We start from the raw sequence: 25,990 nt of genomic DNA, 5'->3' as shown, positions 1-25,990 counted from the left end.
AATGTGAATTGCATAGGAACCAATAACTGGAAACGTCACCGTAAGTCGGTAGACGGTGCTGTTCATCAGTTCGCGAGAGAGAAAATTTCTGGTTTACTCATTCAAGCAGTAGTCACCGCAAGAAGAGCATGCATCGATATACGAACTGTGAGCTGGCAGACATACACCTAGTGTATGGATGAGCAGAGGGCAATGGACGAGCCGCTCAACGAATTTATTGAGAACGTTTCCCAGACAGACATGTACTGCACCACCATTTGTTTGCGTGTGTGCATCAAAATTTGTGTGATTATGGGTTATTTAGAGGTAACAGGAGTTGTGCGGGCAGACCACGTTCGACGCGAACTTCCGCCGTGGAAGAAAGTGTGTTGAATGCCGTCCAGAATAATCCTACTACCACCACACGTGCCGTTACCTCTGCCTTAGGAGTGTCTCGTACAGTGTGTCTGGCACGACAATTCCTTACACCCCTTTCATCTCCAAAGGGTTCAGTTACTGCTCCCCCAAGATCATCCTGTGGCTTTTGCGCAGTGGTTTCTCCAAGAAAGTGTTCAAGACTTGAATTTTCCAGCCTATGTTTTGATCACGGATGAGGCTTATTCAATCAGCACAATGCTCACGTGTGGGCTCACGACAACCCACACGGTGTGCACCCTCATGCGGCACAACATCGCTTCGCAATAAATGTGTGGGCAGGTATGTTCGGTGACTGCTTAGTCGGCTCCATACCTGTTACCATCCCGCATGAACTCCGCTAAATATCGGATCTTTCTTGAACAAGTTCTACCAGGGTTATTTGACGATGTTCCAGCAAATGTGAGACGCAACATTTGGTTTCAACATGACGGGGCGCCTGCCCGTTATGGAAGGTGTGTTCGTGACCATTTGAACAGGCGTTTTTGGCGTCGATGGATTGGCCGTGGTGGACTCGTTGCCTGGCCCCCACGCTCACCTGATTTATCGAATTTTGATTTCTTTCTGTTGGGGGGTCCTCAAACCTATCGTTTATGAATCGCTGGTGAAGATGGAAATGGATCTCATGGCGAGACTCGTCTGCACTGCTGCTACTGTCAAAGAAACTCCAGGTGTGTTCGACCGTGTCCGTCAATTCATGCTGCGTCGGTGTCATGCATACATCGCGTCTCATGGTGGAACCTTCGAGCATCTGTTGTAACATCATGAAATGCATCCATCTCGTACTCCATTGTTAATATTATGTCAAATAAATGTTTGCCACTAATTACTGTTTTGTGTTATTTCTGCTTCTTGTGCCTCTGCTACTACTTTCCCGTGACGTTTCCGGTTATGGGTTCCTATGCGATTCACATTCTTTTAGATGTTACCTACCTCCCCTAAATATTTGTACCAATATTTTTGAGACACCCTGTATACACTACTTCATTGTGTTTTGGAACACCTCACTCCCAAGAAGTGGTTAATTCCATAAGTCATGACAGGTAGAGGGCAGTACCATGAAAAGAGGATTAAATATTAAATGACATGCACTCAATAACAGGTATATGGAACAGAATTGGATAGAAAATGATCTAGTTATCCTCACAAGGGGTCATTATTCGGTTGTTATAGACGTTACAAATGAAGCCATGTATTCTTAATTCAGTGCGCTCTCTCTCTCTCTCTCTCTCTCTCTCTCTCTCTCTCTCTCTCTCTCTCTCTCTCTCTCTCTCTCTCTGTGTGTGTGTGTGCGTGCGTGGTCCTATATATATATATATACAGGGTGATTCACTACCAGTGCGACAAACTTGCAGAAGGTGTAGGGGGGCACAAAGACGAATCGGAATCACATAGCATTGCAGGTTCCGAAATGCCTTTGTTATGCGGTAGAGGACGTTGAACGGTAGGTCACGTGAACAGCGATCCTGCTGGAAGTGAGCATTTGCGAACTGGTTCTTGAGGCAGTAGGATGGACGAGTATTCAAACGTTGAACTGGCCGACATACACCTCGTGTATGGAGCTACGGACTGTAACGGGTGCGCCACTCTGCGTTTGTACCAGGAACGTTTCCCGCACAGACGTGCTCCTCATCATACGATTTTTGCATGTGTGCACAGAAGGTTACGTGAGACTGGTTGTGTCACGAGAGGTAGAACGACGAGGATGCCATACGAGGAGAATGTCCTACATCTTGCAGAAGGCAATCCGAGTGCGAGTACTCGAGCAATAGGCCAACGATTGGGTATTTCCCAATCCACTGTATGGAGGATACTGTCAACAAACCAAATGGGTTCATGCCATGTGCAACACGTCCAGTCATTGGAGCCTGCGGATTATCCACTCCGGTGGACTTTTGCTACTTGGTTTCTTCAACAGAAACGGTTCGCAAATGCTGACTTCCAGCGGGATCGCTGTTCACGCGACCTCCCATTCAACGTCCTCTACCGCATGACGAAGGCATTTCGGACCCTGCAATGCTATGTGATTCCGATTCGTCTTTGTGCCCCCTACATCTCCTGCAAGTTTGTTGCACTGGTAGTGAATCACCCTGTATGTATGTATGTATGTCTGTATGTATGTATGTATATATATATATATATATATATAGACAAATATATTTTATCATTGTATTGGGTAGACTGACCTGTCAAGTGTAATTTTTTGCTAGACTACCTTCTGAATAGCCATATGAACTATTACCCTAATCTTTTTTTCTAGGCTGCTAATTATCAGAAATGAAAGTCTAACAAAAAAAAAAAAGTTTAGGTTAGTTTATACAACTATTCATGTGAAATTCATGCAGAATAAAAAAAAAAAAAAAAACAGACCCTACTTTTTGCAATGGCTCCTACGGTTTTGGCTGCCGACCCTTAGAAGTGTAGTTAAAGCCCTAGGACCCTCTTCATTAGGTACCATTTTTGTTATCATTATTATTTTTATGTTAATCTTAATTTCATTTAATTTCAGGTAATCTGCTTTTATCTTGCAGGCATTCTCAATTTTTTTCATTGTAATTAGACTTGACAGGTCAGCACCCCTACCCAATACAATGACAAAATACATTTGTCTATATTTCATTATGGTTGCTGGGTATTTCTGCTATAAATAGTAGTACCCCGGATCCGTAACCCAGTTTAATAATTTAACACTTTTTCTTGCTTGCTTACATGTTCAGTAATGTCATTATATTGTATTATTTTTATCAGTATTGTGTGCGTGCCGTGTGGGTCATATGTATGTCAGTTTATTGAAAAGGGATTCAATTTACCAAGTAGCAAATTACTTGAAAACAGTCAAAAACTTTATTTAAATGTCATACCATTATGTACATATGATATCAGTAAAATAATATAGGCATGAAATTGACTTCAGCATTTACATTATACAGACTATTCCTTAGTAAACTGGCACATGACCTACTCACTATACTTTCTAAAGTCAGTATACATCAGTATGTAATGGAACAATTAAAAATAGGTGGGCTAAGGCCTTACTAACCTATGAGTTAATCTGGTCATACTTATAAGGAATAAACCTTATATTTAAAAATTACTTTAATGGATGACAGTAAATTCATATTTAAGCACGATAACAGTTTTCTGAATATCATATAATACTAATAAAAATTTCAGCAAATACTGTGATTTTTTGACATTCAGAAGGTGAAATTGAACATTTTGATTTCAGAAGGTGAAATTGAACTGGCAGGATGTTCGAAGGGCGATCTTTCATTAAGCGTTGATGACACAAAGTAAGTATAATTTCATATAGTATGTGTATTATAATGTGTTATTATATTAATTAATACTATGTAATATATATGTATTGTAACATATTATTCTTATAATATGTATTAATATTTCATTTAAAAAAATTTTTTCTCTGAAACAGTGTTGTTATTCAATATACACCTAACCCTCGATTTGTAGTATACTCGAATTGTACAATTTCGGTTTTGCACTGTTGAAAAAATGCTGCAAATTTTCGTTTTACGTGGTACAATTTCGGTTTAACACGGTTTAAGAATAACAAAAAAAAATGTATGTTGTATTAAAAAGCTATGTAGGTGCACTGTCCCATTGGTAGCATACAGCTATTGAGTATGTCACACCAGTTATTCGACTGTTATGGTACACTGAGGTATCAGTCTGCCAGACACGTGGGTGCAATATTTAGATATAATAATTAAGCCGTAAAATAATATTATATTCTATACAATGTGGATTTAAATGATCTATTATTATAAGAATTTAATTGGTCCACCAGGTAATGTAAGTGCTACTGTATTTATTAACTATAAAATATCGGTGTAAATACACCAAAGATAGCTCATAAATGAAAAACTACAATCGTAGTATAAAGGCGTTGATTTAATTGTATCTCATATTGTGACTACCTTCACAATAAGTTACCATGTATTGCCCTACCTTGAATAAGTAACGCTTCACTAATAGTGAAGACTATTGTTTCTTATTCTCAGTGGGTACCACCACCCGGATGGCACAGTTTCAAGGCTTGTTGGCCTATCGTTGGTGGGTGAGCAGGTACCCTGGTGTCGCAATCATGCCAACCCAGTTGAGAAGTTAATTCCACAATATGAGAAATGCCAAAAGGTGTACAAAATAATATTATATTAAAATATAAATGCACAAGGCATGATACCATATGAGCTTAAAATATAGGCGTAAATACACCATAGACAGCTCAAATGAAAAACTACAGTTGTAGTGTAAAGGCATCGATTTAATTGTATCTCATATTGTGACTACCTTCACAACGAGTTACCACGTATTGCACTATCTTGAATAAATACGTAACTCTTCACTAATAATGAAGCGTTACTCATTCAAGGTAATTACTTATTCAATTAAATCGATGCCTTTACACCGATATTTTATAGTATATTTTAAGCTCATATCGATTGTATTATGTCGTGTATTTATATTTATAAATTGTTTAAATAAAAGTATTTTTGTTTTACAGAAATTTTGTATGTTGCCCTTGTTAATAATACTGTAATGATATTTTCAGTCTTAATAAGTACAGTATTATATGACATACAGTACATTACAAACGTTTAAAGCAAGTTTGGCTTGTTGGCAGCGTGGGCATGAAATTTCTGCAGCATGGAACATGTTAAGCACAGACACAGTAAAATAAAAAAATGGACATTGATAACAGATTTTATTTAGCAGATTCCAATAATCTCTCTGGAAAGGAATTCGAAAAAAATTCTGAGTAGAGGAAGTTAACAGCAGTAGGCAGCAGCGGCAGAGTTTCAACTGAGAAGGAAGAAGATTGTTTCTATATTAACAAGCAAAGAAGATACGGAATAAACTGTTGTTTTCCTACATTTTGCAGGTTTCGCACCTTCATCCTATTTTTTACTGTACCCCATTTCTATCCTTAAATTTTTGTTGTGTATCTATACATAAAAATTAAGCGTTAAATTTATTTTTAAAAATACGTAAATTATTTAATTGAGTGTTACGGAACATATTCCCTCATTTTCTATATAAATGTTAGTCTTGATTTACACGTTACTTTTGCAGAACCAAACTACTGTGTAAATCGTGGGTTAGATGTTATTGAAAATTTGGATTTGTTTTTATTCCATAAACCTTTGGACATACATCTCAAGGTGTTTATAATGTTCAATGATCCCTCATTTATAATTTCTCATATTATAAATAATAAAAATGATAAAAATAAACAAAATAAATAATTGTCTATTAAAGTGTGTAATTGGTGAATAATTCTGAACAAAGTGGAATATTTTGTTTGAATTTTGTGAAAGAATTTTTTTTTAAAATGCGTGTACTCATTGTGTAACCCATTGACTGCTATGAATAAGTTTATATGCCTAAATTTTCTGTGCTTTTAGTCTGCTAATGTAAATTACAACTATTATGTTTTGAAATTTTCTTCTTTGTTTTAATGTGATTTCCTTGACAGTGATGATAGTCGTGTGGGATGTCTGTTGTGCAGCAAGTGCTATTACACATTTGGAATTAATTTTTGATTTTTTTCCCTGTTAGTTCAAGAGTCTGATTGCAAAATTACAAACATATATTGTAGACATTTATGGATATATATATAATTAATTCCTTTCCCTATTTAGTAATACCACAAGCTTTGTTAAAGTGAAATATCAATAATAATGTCAATAGTTTATTAAAGAAGAAAGATCTGTAACCTCCAAATCATTGCATGGTCAAATTTCTGACCAAAATTAAAAGATATATTTTTCACAGAATTTTCTTTCCTTGTTAAATATAAATTAAAGAAAGATTTTGTGATGATATTATTTTTAAAATAACAATAAACTGCAGTTAAGAAAATAGTATTTTTGTTTGTGTTCATAGCATAATTCAGTATCATTTCAGTAATTATAATGGTAGTGTGATCAAAACTTTGGGAGTTAACAGCTGCAATAAAATTAACAGAGTTTTTTCTCAAAGAAATTGAAGTGACTTCATAGTTTCTTATTATGTGAACCATTAAAAGCTAAAACATTTTCTAACAGTTACAAGGGTTGGCTGAAAAGTTTACAGCTTATTGGCAAGAATATGTGATCTAGAGCCGCGGCCGCCAACCTTTCGGATCTCACGGACCACTAAACTCAAAATTTTGAATCCTGCGGACCACTACCATGATTTTTTTCATAAAAGTAACATTCTAAATATGAAATGATACTTACAATTGTTTTTGCACTCCAAGTTATTTGCAAAAAATTGGATATAATTAATAATATAATGGTCTTATAATGATAAAAAAAAAAAGTATAATAAATAAATAAATGCAGAAAAGTGACTGCACTTTTCCCATCTGTGCTCCAGTTTTTCATTGTCCTGAAAAAAACTGATATGCCTGCACGTGATACCACTCCTATAACTGCCTCATCTTTTGAGAGATGTTTTACATACAGGTGTTCATTCATCTTTGGGAACAGAAAAGTTAAATCAGGTGCATATTAGTACGGGATAACAGTTCAAGCTTAGAGCCAAGTGGAGACTGCAGTGTAAGTTGTGAAATGTATGGTAGAAGAGGACTCAGATTGTTATTTTTCCTCATTCTCAATAAAGTGTCATTCTTCATGAGTAGGCTATTTATTGAGAATGACATTTTATACCTTTTTTTTTTTTCACTTCTGCTTGATAGGCATTATATATAGTTGTTCCCTTTCATAAGAAGCCAATCCTGATGGCATCCTTAACACGAAGAAAAAGAAGTGGTTACCATAACTTTACAACAGAGTTGTAAAACAAGGGTTCTCATTAGTGTTGAGGATCCAAAACAGGAATAATGTGTATACATGCAGTTCATTATGGATATTTTCTAAATGTTTTTTAGACCATGGACATGTTTTAAAATATAGGCATTGTAAGAATGTTGGTTAAAAATTGCATACGAACCAATATATTTATTTGAGTGAATAATGGATTTTTGGTAATCATACACCAAATGTATATGATCATCATCTAAGAATAGTTAATCTGCCAGAGTTTAATTATTCTAGCTGTTTTAGCTGCCAAATGTATGAGCATCAACAAATGATGCTTTTAGTAACTAACACAGCCCGTATATTTGCTTGTAATGAGGGATCCTCTAAGCAAACCTTATAATTCCATCCCCCCCATTTTACAGGCTATTGCATATCCTGTTAAAAGCAGTGCAAGAATTAATTCTACCTTGACTTATGGCTGCCATTAAATTATTATTCTGTGTATTCTCACAAAATAGCAAATGTACTAGTGTCACTTCTGTATGACACTAATATATTTGCTGATGCTATCAAAGTGAACCCACTGATGAGCATAATTGATTATGAAAATCGTTAGATTTTCATAATCAGTTATGAAATCAGTGAAATTGTGAAATCAAAAACAATAAAAGTTAATAGAAAAAAAAAAACAGAAATGGCAGTGGAGCATTTGAATTATCAAAACTAAAGCTGAAATCTTGCTGTGTCTTAGACCACTTGGTCAATCTCATAGTAAACTAAAGTAGTAATTAACTTCACTAGTAACTCACCCTCCTCCCCACAGCCTGCATCTGCTGGATTTTAAATTTCTGTTAGATTATTGAAAGCCCATAACTATTATTTCAATTATGACCATCATTAATCGACGCCTCCATAGCCAGGTGGGAAGGAGCAGCAGTGCGTAGCACACGCTTCTTGATTAGACCGGGGTTCGAGCCCGTCACCACCAAATACGGAGGATGCGGAAAGGTCATGGAATGACCACCGCATATCCCGGAGCTATATGGTCTTAGTTGCTAATGCTCCAAAAAAACAAATAAACAACAACCATCATTAATAAAAATAGCACCTTCTGTTAACAAGTACAAGCCCTGCTGAGAAAAATTGGATATCAGGCCTTGCCCAGTCTCTCCAGAGACAACTTGATTGATATGCTGTATGAATTTTGAACCTCCTGTTCCAAGCACTTTTTAGAATAAACCAACTGGTGGCTTTTCTCGACATCTTTTCTTTTCTGTTAAGTAAAGTCTCAAGTTGCTTATGCTTAATATCATTAGTACCAGTATATATAATGATATCACCTTTGTGCCCATAAAACATGATAATTGTTTAGTGATATCACTATGTTTGGCCTTTGGCAGACATACCCTGCTTCTGTTCTTCCTATCCTTAGGCCTCTTTCACATGTCACGGTTCTTCGCTGTGGCTACTCACAGCAAAACTACTGTGAAGCTCACGGTTTACTACAGGGAGACCAACGGCGTGTGCCATGCATAGCCATGGTTCGATGAGTGAACTTGAATCAAAAGAAAAAAATGGATCATAGAAGGCATTTGCTTTGTAGTTATTATGTTAATGTCATAGAATTTATGAAAATATTAACCTACATTAATATTTTCATGAAGTAAACTGCCATTTACATGACAGTTTACTTCATGAAAATACGAAAATGAGAGATGCAATATCTCCAGTGCAAAGACTGGCAATTGCCATCAGATAAGCTGCCGTTTTTCACATAATATTATTATTACTTATATTTTTTTGAATAGAAAATGTAGCAGTTGAAAAGGAAAGTAATAAAAAAGTCATAATTGAAACTAAAAGGATATATTGAAAAAAATTAACAGTCATTAAATGTTCAACAGTTGTAGTAAAATCAATATTTTGAAGTGAATGATGAGACCCTTCAGAAGTTTGTGAGCTTGGGGATGTTGGAGCTATACAGTAAACCCCTGCTATTCGTGGTATCTGTATTCGCGATCGCTGATTTAATATAAAATGAAACCTAAAAAAATGTGAATTTTAAAGCGCCATGAATATTTTTCGCCATGAAAAAACATGGGCATGGCTAAAATTATCTTTCCCGTCAAAACAGCGCCCAGTGGGTGGGGGGAGAGGGGTGACAAAATTGCGAGCATGGATATTTCTTGCTAATCCTTGTTCAGTATGTGTTATGCGCTTGTCATGGAAGGTTTCGTCGTTTGCTTTTAATTTATATGCTTATAAATTGATATGCTTACAAAAGTGATAAATCTACCGTTTTGCAGTTTAAAACAGACTTTTTCGAGTGTGTTAACGGAAGAAAGTGACTTTATTGTGGACAAGTTCTTTCTAACCCGTACAAAAATATGGCTACGAATAACAAGAGAAATGTGAAAATATCAAAGAAGGTGATGACATCAGCGAATAAAATTGAGTTATTAGACAAAATTTCTAATGGTGAAAGTGTCTCCTCAGTAGCAAAACATTATAAAATCAATGAGTCAACGGTATGATCAATCAAAAAATCGGAAGAAAAAATCCACCGTAGTGTCCATGAAAACGCGCTAATTGCTTCAAAAATTTGCTCTGTAACTCGTGATGTTAAATTAGAAAAAATGGGAAAAGCTTTAAATCTGTGGATAGAAGACCGAACTCAAAATAAAATTCCGTTAAGTTCGCTCATCATTCGTGAAAAGGCAAAACTCCTTTATCAACACTTTAGCGAAACTGGTGATAGCACTGACGGGATAAGTTTTTTTGCTAGCAAAGGCGCTGGTTTGAAATTTAATATTAAATGTAATATTTATTAGAAATTGTTTCTTATTTTCATTTTGATGCCATATGCTTGCATTTACCAATGTACTGTCTATGTACATAGTCATATTATGAAGGTACATATAATACATACATAGACAAAATTTTAGACTAGTTTTTCTTATATATTTCATATTTTGGAACGGAACCCCTTTATTACTATGGGAGCCATAACTCAGTATTCGCGTTTTCTGTATTCGCGACATTTCTCAGGAACGTAACCCCCGCAAATAGCGGGGGTTTACTGTATATTCTCATTGATTTATGCTATTGACTTCTGTTATGTTTTGGGGTAACTCAGTTAAAGACTGTTAGCCGGATCCTGTAGTTGGGTGAATGCTATTGAACTCATTCAAAAGCATATCAATTTTTCTATATCTATTTCAGTATTTTCCATTTTAAACAGTATAAAAAGAGATACGACACACCCCTATTAGAAGTCAAGACTGAAACTGATTAGAAATGTGTTTAGGTACGGCAAGTAATCGTATGAAAACGTGTATAAACATGAACGGTCCGCTGCTACCACATATGGTCATGGCACCGGATGAATGCAGTGGGGCACCATGGCTGTATCATGGTGCCACGATGGCAATTTCATCATGCCCATGCTGTGTGAAAAGCTACATAAGAACCACCAGTCAATTACGATCCATGGTACCATGCGTGAAAGGCCTTTCTGCATGAAATATTTCCTGCTTCTCTCGTAATAGAATAATTCAGAATAATTGCCTCCCATCAGACTAGTGCCTTGGGCTCATTCAGATGCATTTTATTGAGTTAGGCAGCCAATGCTTGAGTCCCCCAGTTTCATTGCTTCTAGGGCCTTTTCATGAAATTTTTTGGCACAGCATAGGTACTTTTCATGAAAGTTTTAGCCATTTTCTTTAAGAACTCAAATTTATCTGTCCAAACATCAGTTTTTGCATAATTTCCTTACTTTTCCTTATTAGTATTAGCAATGGCCACATGGTGCTAGGAAGCCTATGGCTTATGCTGCACCAGCCTAAAAAAAAAAAAAAATAATAATAATAAAATAAAATAACAAACAATAAATAAAATAAAATAATAATAATAATAAAAAACAATAAGAGAAAAGGAAATAGACAACCTATGCATTTCCCTCCTCCCATTGGTGGAATTTCCCCAAACTGTCAGCCTGTACCACCCATGTAGGTAACTTATTCCAGTAAGTTATAACTCGTTGGCTAAAATAAAACTTCCTGCAATCCAGTCTAAACATCCCCCTCCCATAGTTTGAAATTGTGGCCCCTTGTTCTAGAATCATTTATAATGGTGAAAATTTCGTCCTCATTCATTTTACTTATACCCCTCAGAGCCTTAAACACCTCAATCAAATCTCCTCTAAGGTGCCTAGTTTCCAAGCTAGTCAACCTACATATTCAGTCTTTCCTCATATGGATATCCTTTTGCCAATCTCATCAGGCAAGTTACCCATCTTTGTTACCCTTTCAAGAAGCATGATGTCTTTCCTTAAGTGCGGTCTCCATACTTGAACACAGTATTCCAGATGTGGTCTAACAATAGCCTTATATAATGGGATTATGACGTCCTTATCTCCACTCGCAATTGTTTGATAAATCATTGATAGGACACCATTGGCCTTCCTTGCAACCTGTCTACAGTGCTCGGAGAACTTCATGTCTGGCCACATCTTAATATCCAAGTCCCTTTCCTCCACTACTGGATTTAGTTCAATTCTGTCAAGTGTATAAGTTATTTTGGGGTTACTGCTCCCAAGGTGTAATAGCTTACACTTTGCTGGATTAAAGCATAGCTGCCATTTTTCTGACCATTCCTGAAGTCTATCTAGGTCACGCTGAAGAAGCTCTGCTTGCCAGTGATCATTAACTACTCTACCAATCTTAACATCGTCTGCAAATTTAGACATCATGCCCTCTATCCCTTCATCAGTGTCATTTATGAAAATCGGAAATAACAGTGGTCCTAATACTGATCCTTGGGGAGCCCCACTTCTTACTTCAACTCAGTCTGAGGAATAGTCATTTATCATAACCCTCTGCCTCCTGCCCTGAAGCCATCCAGCTATCCATCTAAGGATTTTCCCTGTGATTCCAACCTGTTCCAGCTTATAAAGTAACCACTCATGTGGGACTGAGTCAAAGTTTTGCTGAAATCCAAATAATGTCGAAATTATTCCTTAAGTCCAGTGCTTGGGTGACCCTGTCAAAAAAGCTAACCAGATTAGTAAACATGATTTTCCCTTTACAAAACCATGCTGAGTATCCTTCAGAATTCCATTTCTATCTAAATGATCCTGAATTCCACCCTTCATCATAGTTTCCATAATTTTCCATACTACTGAAGTTAGACTAACCAGCCAGTAATTTTCCACTTCACTCTTAAAATTGCCCTTATGTATTGGAGAATACATGGGCACTTTTCCAATCCAACAGAATCACTTCCGAGTCCAGTGATGCTCTCATAATTAGCCTCAATGATTTAGTGCTCTCACTTGCCGCCTCCCTTAAGGTTATAGGGTATATGCCATCAACCTCAGGAGCCTTACTGGCCTGTAGGCTGAAGTTATTTTCATTAAATAAACATGTGAAATTTAAACATCATTAATTACATTTTTTTTTTCAACTTCATGTCCATAATTTCTCGTCATTGTAAAGGGGTTTTCTTTAAATATCGATGCAAAGTAACTGTTGATTTCATCTGAACTTCAGCTGGGTATCTAATACTATCCCATGTCCATTACATAAGGGTCTGATCTGGTTTGTCCTTCTCTTCTTTGCATTTACATGTATGAAGAATTCTTATCCCCCTTCTTTGCACCCTTTGCCAGCGATTTCTCATAATATACCTTTGCCAGCCTAACCTTTTCTGTGGCACTATTACAGATCAATTTGTAGATGTTATAGGTATCATCATAATTAAAAGCATCTTCTCTGGCATTATGCCTAGTGAACTCTGGATGAATACAGAGTTCATTCAAACATGATAACATTGATTCCTTGAAGCATAGGAGCCTGCTTTTTGCAATCCCCCCCCCCCCAGAACTAGGCTAAGGCCTACTTGCTGCTCTGATCCATATGGTTTGCTGTGCTAGACCAGGGCATAAGTTTAGTTAAAAAATTAAATTAAAATTGCAGTACTATACATCATTGCCTGCACTACTATCTGAGTAACATTTTGTGATATACAAGCTCAATAATGATAATAATACTGTTGAACTACCCAAATCTGACAAACTCCAGGCCTAACCTTTGCCCAATCTTGTAATTATGTAATTTTGATTATAATATGAAATCAAAAAAACTTCAATATTTTGGATCTTTGGTTATGATAATGGTGCTCATATTATAACCAAAAAATGCATGAAAAATATTTAACTTCTACACTGCAGCTTACTGTATGTAGTAGTTTCAAGTTCTTCAGATGACATGCCAAGGAGACATAAATTTAAATCAAAACATTATGGCTGTAGAAGTGTATATATATATATATATAATCTTTACTGTATACAAACGTGGTATATACAATAGACCCTTCACAGCAGCAATGCCAGGGGTTTTACATTGGCTAGTGGACAATAATAGCCTTGGGGAGACAGGGCCCACATCGAAGTTTGGGCTCATCCCCCAGAGCCAACAATAAAATAGAATCAGTGTCAGATTATTTACAGGATATATGCTTTTGACAGTATTTACAATGAAATAATAAAGATATTCATATTTACATTATGTTATATTCATAAAGATATTCTTCACTTTATTTGCAACACATTCATAAAGACATCGTGCTTTTAACGTTATTTACAATATATTGAGCATTATTATGCTGCACTTATCAATGTGCACTTTGCCTGGCCAAGGTCAGGCTCTTAAGGATCTGTCTTCAGTACCTCCGATCCTTCACAAACCTACAGAGGTCGCCATCAATTGAAAGGATTGTGGGGAGCATCTCCCTGGGGAGAAAGCGGTCACTGAGTGCTAGTCTGTTATAGTGAGCTGTGAGCGTGGGAACTGACCTCAATCCGGGTAGAGGGATCCTCCAGCCACACAATTCCCAGATGCTTAGCTCCGAGACCATTCCGGTTGTCATCTTGACAGTGAGAACAAGGCGTTTTTCAAATACAAGATCTGGAAGTCAGGCAAAATGAAGTGACGTCGCCATCGCGGTTCTCCTTTGCTGGGGTGGACGACGATGTTTTTGCATGATCCAACGAAGGAGCCGGTATTCGGCTGAGTACACACGCTTGATGTTGGTAGGGGCCGCGGACTCCCAAATTTCCGAGTCATATAATACAACAGAGTATACTGAGGTATATACGTATTGACGAGTCACATCCAGATTCCTAACGTGGAGCAGTTGTTGTTTTGTGGTCCAGCGCATTTGACAGAATTTTGCTATGAGCTTGTCAATGTGGGGGCTGAAGCTCAGTTTATAGTTGAAGACGACTCCCAAGTCTGTATGCATCTTGACCACTGGGAAGGGAATGCCGTCTAGAGAAGCTTGGATTTCAGTGGGTTGGCGCTTCAGAGAAAAGACAATTTGGGCTGATTTGGCAGGGTTAATGAGGAGGCCAAATTGATGGAGATAGGATCCTAAGTCGTGTAACTTTTCACAGATCTTTGTATTGATGTTTGAGAGATGTTTGCCGGGGTTAATCTGAGTATATATTTTAATATCATCGGTATAGCAGAGTATGTCTTCTCTCTGTTGCACAAACGGAACAATAATGGCAGTGAATAATGCTCCGGAGAGAACTCTGCCTTGGGGAACTCCAGCAGTGATCTTTCTCCAGATTGTGTGTTGATCCGCTTTAAGAAGAGTGGTTCTGTCAGAGAGCAGGGCTGTGATAAACCACAACATGTCACCTTTTATGTAGAAGTAGTTTTCTAGGAGGTGAACAAGTGAGGGGATACTGATGGAGTTGAAGGCAGCTTCCAGGTCGATGTAGGTGACAGAAAGCTCTGCTTTAGCTTCTAGTGCACTGAGAATAGTGTTGGTTATCGATGTTAAATGTTAAATTGGTGACTGTGGATCTACCTGGAATGCCATAGTGAATCTGTGGATGTGTGAATTTGCCTCCATTAGCAGAGGCATACGATGCAAGAAAGCAAGCTTATGCAGCATCAGCCATAAAAAACCCCTCCCATTTCACTAATCTATTCACTCCAAATGCTTATGGGCACCTCCGTAGCCAGGTGGGAAGGAGCAGCAGTGCATAGCACACGCTTCTTGATTAGACCGGGATTCGAGCCAGTCACCACCAAATACGGAAAGATCAGGGAATGACCACCACATATCCCGGAGCAATATGGCCTTAGTTGCTGATGCTCCTAAAAACCAAACAACAACCACCAAATGCTTATCCAGCTCAGGCTTAAATTTATTTAAGCTATCAACTTCCACAACAAGCGATGGAAATCTGTTCCAGCAATCAACTACCTGCTGGCTGAAGGCAAATCCAACCATGTATTCTGCAACTGTCTTTTCTCAGTTTGAATCTATGCCCCCTCAGTTTCTTAATCTGAGCAAGAGGAAGAATCCCATCAACATTGAGCTTGCTCAGCCTGTTCAAGTCCTTATACACCTTATTCGAAGGTGATTGTTGGAATAAAATTCTGCTTCATGTTGTTGAAGTGTTGTAAGGTCTTTCTTGAATATGTTTTTACCTAATAACAAAATTTATAGGAAAATCATCTATAGGCACCTGTATTATAAACTTATAAAAAATTAATGCTAAATTGAAATTTAGCATTAATTTTGTAATGCTAAATTTTTTTTAGCATTAATTGTTTCATGCTAACAAAAATTATTCATAATGAAAGCGGTTTTTGAAAAATGTATCATCAGAGCTCGGAAGAAACTAGTTTATACAAATTAGTTCCTTTTTTGGGTGAACTTTAGGCTGGAGTATATTTGTGAAGTTTTTTTTTTTTTTCCCACAAAGATCCTTTTTTTATTTCTTTAGTTGATCATCATTCAGAAAAGTTATTTCACAATGACTGTGCAGTTACCTTATGTATAACATCCCAAGATGTTGAGCAGAAGAAAAACCACAAGTTTTGTCTTCCTCCCATTTTTTTTTTTTTTTAACAGCCATGCCAAATCATACCACTATTGGGTTCTCACATCAGCACTCTGTGATCACTGCTCCAGAGGATCTTTTACCTGAAGGTTCTTAGCACATGGAGTCGCTGCTTCTCTAACACTGCTGTAGAAAACAGTCCAGTAAATCCACAAGTCTTTCTGGTGTGTGATTGACCAATCCACAAGTTACAGTCAATATTTGGAAAGTTAAAATCCTCCATTATAAGATATATTACATTTTAGAAGATTGCACTTTCCAACTCTCCTGGCTTGTCTAAATATCGAATCAGAGAGGACAGCAAATGCTTTTGATTCAAGATTTCATGACAGCTTGCTTCAGTCACATCTGACCATATTTCTTTTCATGGAAGTATTCATTCAGCTAGAAGTTCACTTATGTGCATTACAAAATAGTGTTCACAATAAGAATAATATAAACCAAAGATATAAAAAATAAAAAAAGTATCACACAGAAATTAATTGATTTTATTTCTTGAACAGTGTCATACTATTATAGTCATAAAGTAAAGGCAATCATATTTAAGTTATATTATTAAAATATTTAAAATTAAAAACTAAACTGTGTTCACGGAGCTGCTCTGTAATTGCATAATTCTTCACTTGTGCATGCAAAGGCATGGACAAGTGATGAAACATGATGGATCTGAACTATTTTGAAACCCAACAATTGTGTGACTCTGATGATGCCATATGCCATCACTGGAGAAGTGAAAGTGGGAATCTTTGTGGGATTCAAATAAAAGAACTTTTGTAGGATGAAAGCTTTTAAAAATGCCTCAGTGTGTTAGAACTAAAACCATGACAGGCCTTCAAATCAGTAGGTGAACTACAAGCAGTGATGAGTAGGGCAAACCTGCTTGTAAATGTTTTATTATTATTAGCTATATAGTGCAAGGAAGCCTGAGGCTTATGCTGCACTAGCCAAATAAAAATTCCCGAGTTACCTTAAGAGAGAGAGAGAGAGAGAGAAACAAAAGGAAAAGGGAGTCACCAAGAAAAAGAAGAATGATGATATGCAGCTCAGGACCCTGGGTGTGCCAAAAGCCCATACTCACCAGATGTCCCCTTGGGCAGCTTTTGTAACTACAGGTGGGAGACCTGTAGTTACGAAAACGTTTACAGGCTATTTCTGAAGCTCAGAAACTGCTCTTGCGCATAAAGAAATGGGATGTTTTATGTCGCTGAAACTTCATTTCTTGCATTCACTTTTAAACTTCTTTCCTAAAAAACTTGACTTGGTAAATGAAGGGAAGGATTTTTGCTTCCATAAAGGTGACTACAGTGGTCTCAGACAGTTTTTTAAATTCTGTACAGTGGGACCAACTGATGATGCCAACAACAGCAAATTCTAAGTGGGAAGTTCAAGGAACTAATTGTGGAAGCTACTTGGCTTTTCATACCGATTAAATGTTGTTCAAGGTTTAGGCCTAAATGGATGTCAAATGAACTAATGAAACTTCTGGCAGAGAAGAAAATGGATGGGATGCATATAAATTATCAGGTGATATAGAAGCTTATGGCAGATATAAGCTAGTCTGTAATCACGTCACAAAGGAGGTTAGGCAAGCAAAGGCAGATTACAAGAAATCTTTGGCAAAGGATGCTAAGAAAAACAGCAAGGACTTCTTTACTTTTATAAACTCTAGAAGTAAGGGGATGAATCAGATTGGTCCACTTGATATCGATGGTTCGACTGTTGATGATCCTGCTCAGATAGCTGATAATCTGAATGAGTATTTTGCATCTACATTCACACATGAGGAGTTATTAAGGAAGAAAATGCCAGAAGTTTATCAAACTGTAACAGGGTGCTTTATTGATTTTGTGATAGCAGAGCAAAGTGGAGGAGAAATTGTTGAAGTTAAACATAAGAAGGGCACCTGGGTTGGATGGGATCTATCCAGCTGTATTAAAGGAGGTGGCAAAGGAAGTAAGTAAACCCTTAGCCATAATTAAGAGAGCATCCTTGGACTTGGGGGCAGTCCCAAGGACTGGAGATGTGCAAATGTATCCCCAATTCACAAAGGGGGATCTATGGGTGACGAGTAATTACAGACCACTTAGTTTAACTTCTGTTCAGGGGAAAGTAATGAAGTCATTGGTTAAAGATGCATTGCAGGATCATCTAGACAAGACTAGTAATAATTCAGACACAGCATGGGTTTGTTAAGGGAAATTCTTGTCTGACAAATTTGATTGGATACTGTGATGTGGTTACAAAGGAATTGGATGCAAAAAATAATTTTGATATATACTTGGATTTCAAGGAAGCTTTTGACACTGTTGTACATGGAAGACTACTGTACAAATTGTAGTAGCATGGTATTAAGGGTAAGTTGCTACAATGGATAAAAGGGTGGTTGAGTGGAAGAAGATAGTGATAATCAATTAATGCACTCTTCGTGAACTAATATGATTATTGGAGTCCCCCCCCCTCATGGGGTTCAGTGTTGGGCCCACTGTTGTTTTGTGTATTTATGAATGATGTTGATGAAGGTATAAAAAAGTTTGGAAGATGCTGCATTAAGTAGTAAATTATTAAATTAAATAAATAAAAATGAAATTAATAAATTAAATTTTTAAGTAATAATTTAATTTTGCTATCTTTTGTTTCTGTCTTTTAATTGATATGATTTTAGAGTGAATCCTGTTCTTTTATGCTTTTAGTTCATTTGTAATCTTGCAAATTTTTTATTGTTATTTTATTCAAAGTAACTGACTGTTTGCTTAAATTTTGTGTTTGTGCTTTATTGTGATGTTGTCCATTCTGGAATTTTTCCCAAATTCTTTGTGGCAATAAATAGAAGAATTAAAATTAACATCAAGCACTTATTCAAAATATTCCTAAACTGATAAAAAAAAAAAAAAATTCAATATGAATATGAGTGTCTGTGTGGAATTTTCATGTTGGATTAGATTTTTAATATTTTTCTTAATTGAATACTTTTCTGATCATTTACTTTTAGATACAGTATATAAATGCCAGTGACAGTCTGGTTAATGATTCCACATTAATAATATCTCTGCATTTACAACATAATAGAACCATTTGGTATAAAAATAAACATTTGGCTTGGAAAAAAATGTTTCACTATAAGTGAAACTTTTTTTTCCAAAAAGCAGTGTAATTTTTAAATGGTATACAAAAAAAGTTGTGCTCACCTGGCTACTGTTCACCAAAACTAAATATTCATTCGGCTGGAGCATTCTGTTATATGTGTACAGGTGGGCAAACATAGAAAATCTGTTAGGTGCTTACATTATTCCAAAATGCTCACAACCTTTTCCGGAATACATGTATATGTATATTTTTTAATGTGTTGGTCTTGACGAGTATGTACTATTTTCACAGTGGGACAATTAAAAGGCACCATGATATCTTATGTTTAGGCTGTTTGTTGTCTGAACCTGTTCTATCATATTTTGTCTGAGATTTTTGGATTTGATGTTATTGGACGTTTGATGATGCATTTTATTGGAGGGAGGAGAGTAGCTGATTTTAGCTCGAGGAGAGAGAGAGAGATGCAACACAAACTACCTCCATACAGACAAGCATGCAGGAGTTAAACTTCTGCATTGAAGAGTGAATAATAAAATTGGTTTGTCATTTCAGAAGTACACCAGCGATATTTTTATACAATAGAAGAGGGGAGATACGACTTACCTGTTGAATAAAAAGGAGTTGTATGGTAAAATTTTAATTTAGAAATCATAAAATCGATAATCCAATATTATTATTATTATTATTAGTAGTAGTAGTAGTAGTAGTGACAAATGATGTAAAAAAGCAAGCTTATGCTTGCTTTTTTACATCATTTGTCATCAGCCAAAAAAAAAAAGAAGCCAACACTTCCTCTTTCACCCATCCACCTCTTCCAACAGTTTATCTAATTCTTCCCAAATTTTCAACATATATTTCTTTTATAGGTCTAGAATATTCTTTTCCCTAGTGCTTTCCCTGACATGTTGATACAAAATAACAATCATCAAGTTGATTTAAAAATTTTGTCCCCCATGTTTCCATTTGCACATATAGGCTCTCATCATAATCTTCACAGTCACCTGGACTAGATTACTCCCACTCTCATTATACCTTTGTTTCCAACTATATCACACCATACTGATTCTATAATAGTATGCGAAACATCTGAATCCTGGAAAGCTTTCGTCACATTCAGACTGCTTTTGATAAGAAGCGTGACCCCACCACCTCTTCTATCTTCCCTATCCTTCCTAAATACATTATACATAATGTACTGAAACCCATCATCTCCTATCTCCTGATGCACTAAGTTTCCGTAAGCCTTATTATATCAATGTTACTTGTCCTAACCAGCAGTTCGAATTCACTCATTTTATTAATGACATTACTGACGGCACCTCCGTAGCCAGGTGGGAAGGAGCAGCAGTGCGTAGCACACGCTTCTTGATTAGACCGGGGTTCGAGCCCGTCACCACCAAATATGGAGGATGCGGAAAGGTCGGGGAATGACCACTGCATATCCCGGAGCAATATGGCCTTAGTTGCTAATGCTCCTAAAAACCAAACAAAACAAACATTACTGACATAAACGATTAAGATTTAGTGTTCTTGTATAGTTAACTACCCTGATACACCCTTTGAAGTTATTTAAGCTTGCTTCCCTAGCATTAGCTACCCACTCATTTGAAACGTTTCTGCCTTCAGAACATTTTGCTAATGTGATCTGTTGCGGTAACAAACAAAAACTCTTGAAGTATATGCAAGCCATCAGAAGTTTAAGTGTACTATATCAGAAGTTAGTTTTTAAAACATTTAGTAACTTTAACGATTACTTCCCTGAATGCTATCCATTTAGAATTTGCAATTGGTAACATCATCAGTTTGTCCCACTGAAAAGAATTTTAAAAACTAAGACATTGTCGTTACCTTTATGAAAGCAAAACCCTTACCCTTTATCCTTGAGAGTAGGTATATCTTTAAGTATATCTCACATGAATATATATTATGATCTCAGCTGCCTAGTGGTTCCTTTATTTGGAGGTTCTTAATGCATAGTGAGCCATTGCTAATAATCAGATGAGTAGTGTTTCTTTTTTTCATTGCCTCTACCATGATGGCAGAAAATAGTCATCCAATACATCCTGAAAGACTGCTACTGTGTTAGTAACAAGCCTAAAAGTTCGAGTCAATATCTGGAAAGTTAAAATCCCCAATTATAAGACATTCTGATTTACTGACTCATATTGTTTGCCTTTATAGTTTGGTCTATAACATACTCCAACTGTCATTTTTGTTTTCTTGGTTATGCTCCACCAAACTGACAACATTACACTGGTCACCCACTTTAACTTAGTGCACTGCCTTGGATTCCATGTGCCTCTTTCCCAAGTGCATAATTCTTTCTTCTCCTATCTGTCCTTTCTGTTCACATTGTACTTGCCATATTCAAATTCCACATCTCCTATGTCCAAGCGGTTCGTTTTTGCTACTGGTACAGTCATATTTCATGGTCATTTCAAGTTTATTTCAAATAAGGTATCCATTTGTTTATGGAGTGTCTTAATATTCAAGTAAGTGCTGCTGTTTCTCACGTGTTTCGGAGTAAATGTAGATACAATTTTTAATGGATGGAATCATGAAAATAACTTTTAAACTTCAAGGAAATCATGCATGTTAGCCATTTTTGTCCAATTTGAGCCTACAAAAGCTGAAATTCTCTGAAATTCTGGATTACTGATCCAGAAGTTGATAAAATTGAAAACCAATTCATAAGTGGATGTAGAAGGTATTATTTCAATAAAAAAAGAACAAATGTTTTTATTTTGTGATTTATTTTTTTAACTTTCGATTTGATTTTTGACAATAATTTCATCCAATTTTGGGCAACCAAGTCAAAATAAGAACAGATTACTATTTAAAAGCATTTAAATACAAAGTTAATTTTTACAAATTTTCAATACTTCATGCAGAAACTTGCAGCCCAGGGCCAACTCAACTTGCTCCAATTTGCTCTGGAAAGGATAAAAAATTTTGCAAACAGGAAATATTTTTAAAATTTTTGCTTTAGTATGAAAATAAAAGATCTTTATATTATTTTTGACAAATTTCTGTTCATTTTTGAATATTCATATGATGTATAAAATATTGCTATTCTTATATATACCTAATTTTTTGATTTTATAGTAAATTAAGAGCAAAATTGGGATTAAAGCCTCTTGCAGTTGCAGAAGAAATTCCAGGTAACTTTTTTTTTTTAAAATTCAGAATTTAATAAAGATATTAGAATACCATAGAGTGTGAGTTAGTGAGTGAATAAGCTTTAACTCGATAAGTAATAAAGGAAATAAAAATGGACAAAGAGAAAAAATGCATAGCAAACGTTGTCTGCAAAGCATTACCTACTACATGTTGCAGAAGCATAATTCTGAAAATAAAGAATATATTCTTAATTTAAATTAAAATCGTTTCCACAACATGTTATAGATAAGGCTTTGCAGCCATAATTTGCTATACTGATTTTTTTTTTCTTTTTTACTGTGTTTCTTTCCTTTATTGTTTTCTTTATTACTTACTGAATTACAGTTTATTTTTATGTTATCTGGTTAATAGTGAGTTGAGTTGCTAATATGCTACTCATACTGCCATCTATAGTTCAATTTTCTTTGGTTGCATTCTTATTTGTTACTTTGTGTCAGTCATTTGGTATTGCCATACAGGGATTACTGATTCAATACAACCAGATATTAAATTAGGTAAATACAAAGAGATTAAATTCTTACCTGCTGACAGACTCCTCTTGCCGCTGCTCCCAGAAACCTGATGTGCATACAGGCTAATTTCCATTGATAAGAGGCACTGCCAGCAGTTAACCTGTATGCACATCAGGTTTCTCGGAGCAGTGGCAAGAGGAGTCTGTCAGCAGGTAAGAATGTAATCTCTTTGTATTTACCTAATTTAATAACTGGTTGGTTCTATTGTAACAATAATCCAAACTTAGAATTGTCTATTTGCAAATCCTAATTGTAATTGTAAAATCAGAATATTGGTAATTGTGTTCAAATTTGTAACCCTTTCTATTTTTGTTCCCCCAACAGCATGGTTTGATGATGGTATTGATTAGATACCTGAAATGTTAACTTAACGTATGGTAGTTTAGGCGAATAGCTTAGTAAACAACCACGTAATGTCTTTCCCTAACTATATTACTCTTCCTTCATAAAATTCATCATAAATATAGAAGTGGACCAGTCCCTATCAATCTTAGATGTACTGGTGCAGAGAGGGAGCCCCCTGCATGTAATAGTTGTCAGAAACTCGTGCTTGTGACAATACACTGTGTTTCTTTTCATGCATCGGTGCATAAAAGTAGCATTGTACACCCTGATACGTAAGACCTGGACACTGGAGAAGGGATCCACGAATCACTAAGAATTAGATACATAATATTTTTTCAAAATTAAATGCAGTCTAATGACACAGACTACCATTGTGTAAAGAGTATTTTTGCCCTCTTCCCTAGATTTATTGGATTTACTCTCTAAAATGCTGTGCACCCATCACATTGTGTTTAGCTTCCTGATTGAAAACGTCATGGTATATGCCATTCTAGTTTTAAAATTAAGTGAACTTGCCCCTCAAAACAGGATTTCTCATAAATCCTCTTTTGAGGGGGCAAGTTGGGATTAAGATTGATGCAATTTTTTTAAATCACCAACAAGACAAGGCAAAAAAGCATAATTTTAATATAATGTAAACATAAATATATGTAATCAAATACAGTAATCTGTACAATTAAAGCTGGATAAAATATAAAAAAAATAGTGAGAGAATTTAAACCAAATAAAAAGAAATAATTTAAAACAATGTAAACAATGCCAATGCTAATAGCATGGTGTTACCTTTACGAAACAAAATTACTTTGGCAAGAATTTTTTTGGAGAGAGGTTCATTACATTGGTTCCTGTTCTTTTCAAATTATTGATTGCCCCTCCAACAGCAAACACTGATGTTGGTTAGAAACTGGATTTAAAACACAATAGATCAAACATGAATAGAAATAGACACAAATATACCAGGCTTAGGTGGATTCTAAGGGAAGATGTGAATGGAAAAAAAAAAAAAAAGTAATCATATGGGATCCCTTCTAGGTCTAAAATAGTGAAATTGTAGACAGTCCAGCCAGAATTTTGCATCTGTTAGAGAGGAGTCAGATTGTGGCTGTAATATTAGTGTTGTCATGACCTCTGAGAAATGAGGCTGAGAGTGGGTAAGGATCTGGTAGTCAGATGTATCTGGTTATACAAGGGATGATCATTTAATTTGCAGACAGGCACACAAGATCTTATCTTAATTGTCATCATCTGAATCTTCTGTGGATTTCTCCTTCTTGAAATACTCTCATATTCACGGGGCTAAGCCCGATGAATAGAGGGGATGTGGCAGAACCTCGGCATCTATGGCAGTGATCACTGCTTGCACAATATTAGCAGTATGAGGCCTGGCATTGTTTTGATGGAGAAACCACTTCAAACTGGAAAGTTCTTGGAAGTTTTTCTTGAATGGCACGGCAAGTTCGGCTCTGAGAACCTCAGAGTATGCATCCTTATTTATAGTTGTTCCACGAGGCACAATGTGTAACAAGAATGCCTTTTATGACAAAAAACACAAGAACCATTTGTTTGTCAGCCGTCAATATAATATATGAATCCCGTTATAACACAGGGTGTTAACCATGCTCATGCCTTTTATAGATCTTCTTTGCCACTCAATTTAAGAAGTTTTGACCCTGTGTTTCAAAACAATCATTAATTTCTTTGCAAAAGTCCACTCTTTGCTGTTTTTGTTCTGGAGTCAAATTGCATGGAATCCAGCAGACACCGATTCCCAACATTTTTAGGTGATCTTTCACAATATTGCGAGTGCTACCATATGAAATGGAGATTCTAACAGTTAATTCACTGAGCATAATTCACCTGCCCGTATCCAAGATTTCCTGGGATGAAGACAGACGCTTTTAAACTAAAACTAAACTAATATGATTGCATCAATAAACAGAACATATTTGTGTTCAGCATATAATACAAACAGTGTGGCACCTCCGTAGCCAGGTAGGCAGGAGCAGCAGTGTGTAGCACATGCTTCTTGATTAGACCGGGGTTCGAGCCCGTCACCACCAAATATGGAGGATGTGGAAAGGTCAAGGAATGACTACCACATATCCCCGGAGCAATATGGCCTTAGTTGCTAATGCTCCTAAAAACCAAATAACAAATAACAACAAACAGTGCAGAGGTATAGGGAAAAAAATCAGATGGAAGCAGTCAGTGTTTGTCCAATAGATTGGTGTCTTTCAAAAACAAGAGAAGCAAAGGTCTGGGAGGTGGAATAAATTTCTGTTTTCCACAAGGTGATGTTCCAGTCCAGGGCGAAAATCTCTAACTCGATTTTTCAGGAATTCTCAAGTCCTCGTAAATATCATAATCAAATAAAACATGCTGCTAGTTTTCACGTTTTATGCAAGAGCATTTATTATTATTAGCCATATGGTGCATCAGCCAAAAAAAAAAAAAAAAAAAAAAAATGAGGGAGGGAAAAAAGCAGAAGGGAATCACCAAGAAAGAGAAGAATAATGATATCCAGCTCAGGACCCTGGGTGTGCCAAGCCCATACTCACCAGATGTGAGCCCTCCTGGGATATCCCCTAATACTATCGCTACCTCATAAGGTTCCTGAACCAGAGCTAAACAATATCTCTTTGCTCCATTTCATATGCCACTTGCAAAACTACACCTTTCGCTCTTTGTGCATTTATTTGGACAATGGACAATTTTTCAACCGTAATTGATCTTTTGTTTATATAACTCACCTAAAAGAAATTAAAATA

The 25,990-nt window shown here is 36.2% G+C and overlaps 1 protein-coding gene across 1 annotated transcript in view; it reads left to right on the top strand.

The window, feature by feature from the left end:
- The window catches only part of LOC150084627 (U4/U6.U5 tri-snRNP-associated protein 1), a 343,250-nt gene that overhangs the window by 23,030 nt on the left and 294,230 nt on the right, over positions 1-25,990 (top strand). The window contains exons 2-3 of the mRNA XM_090375366.1: positions 3,644-3,707; positions 22,291-22,346. Coding sequence (XP_090231492.1) covers positions 3,644-3,707; positions 22,291-22,346 — 120 coding nt within the window. The remainder of the gene's footprint in view (positions 1-3,643; positions 3,708-22,290; positions 22,347-25,990) is intronic.

The sequence above is a fragment of the Mastigoproctus giganteus genome, chromosome 6 (assembly GCF_048544385.1).
Source record: "Mastigoproctus giganteus isolate SK-2022 chromosome 6, ASM4854438v1, whole genome shotgun sequence".
NCBI lineage: Eukaryota > Metazoa > Arthropoda > Arachnida > Uropygi > Thelyphonidae > Mastigoproctus > Mastigoproctus giganteus.
The sequence above is the reverse complement of the archived record's forward strand: the minus strand, read 5'-3'. Positions and strand labels throughout refer to the sequence as shown.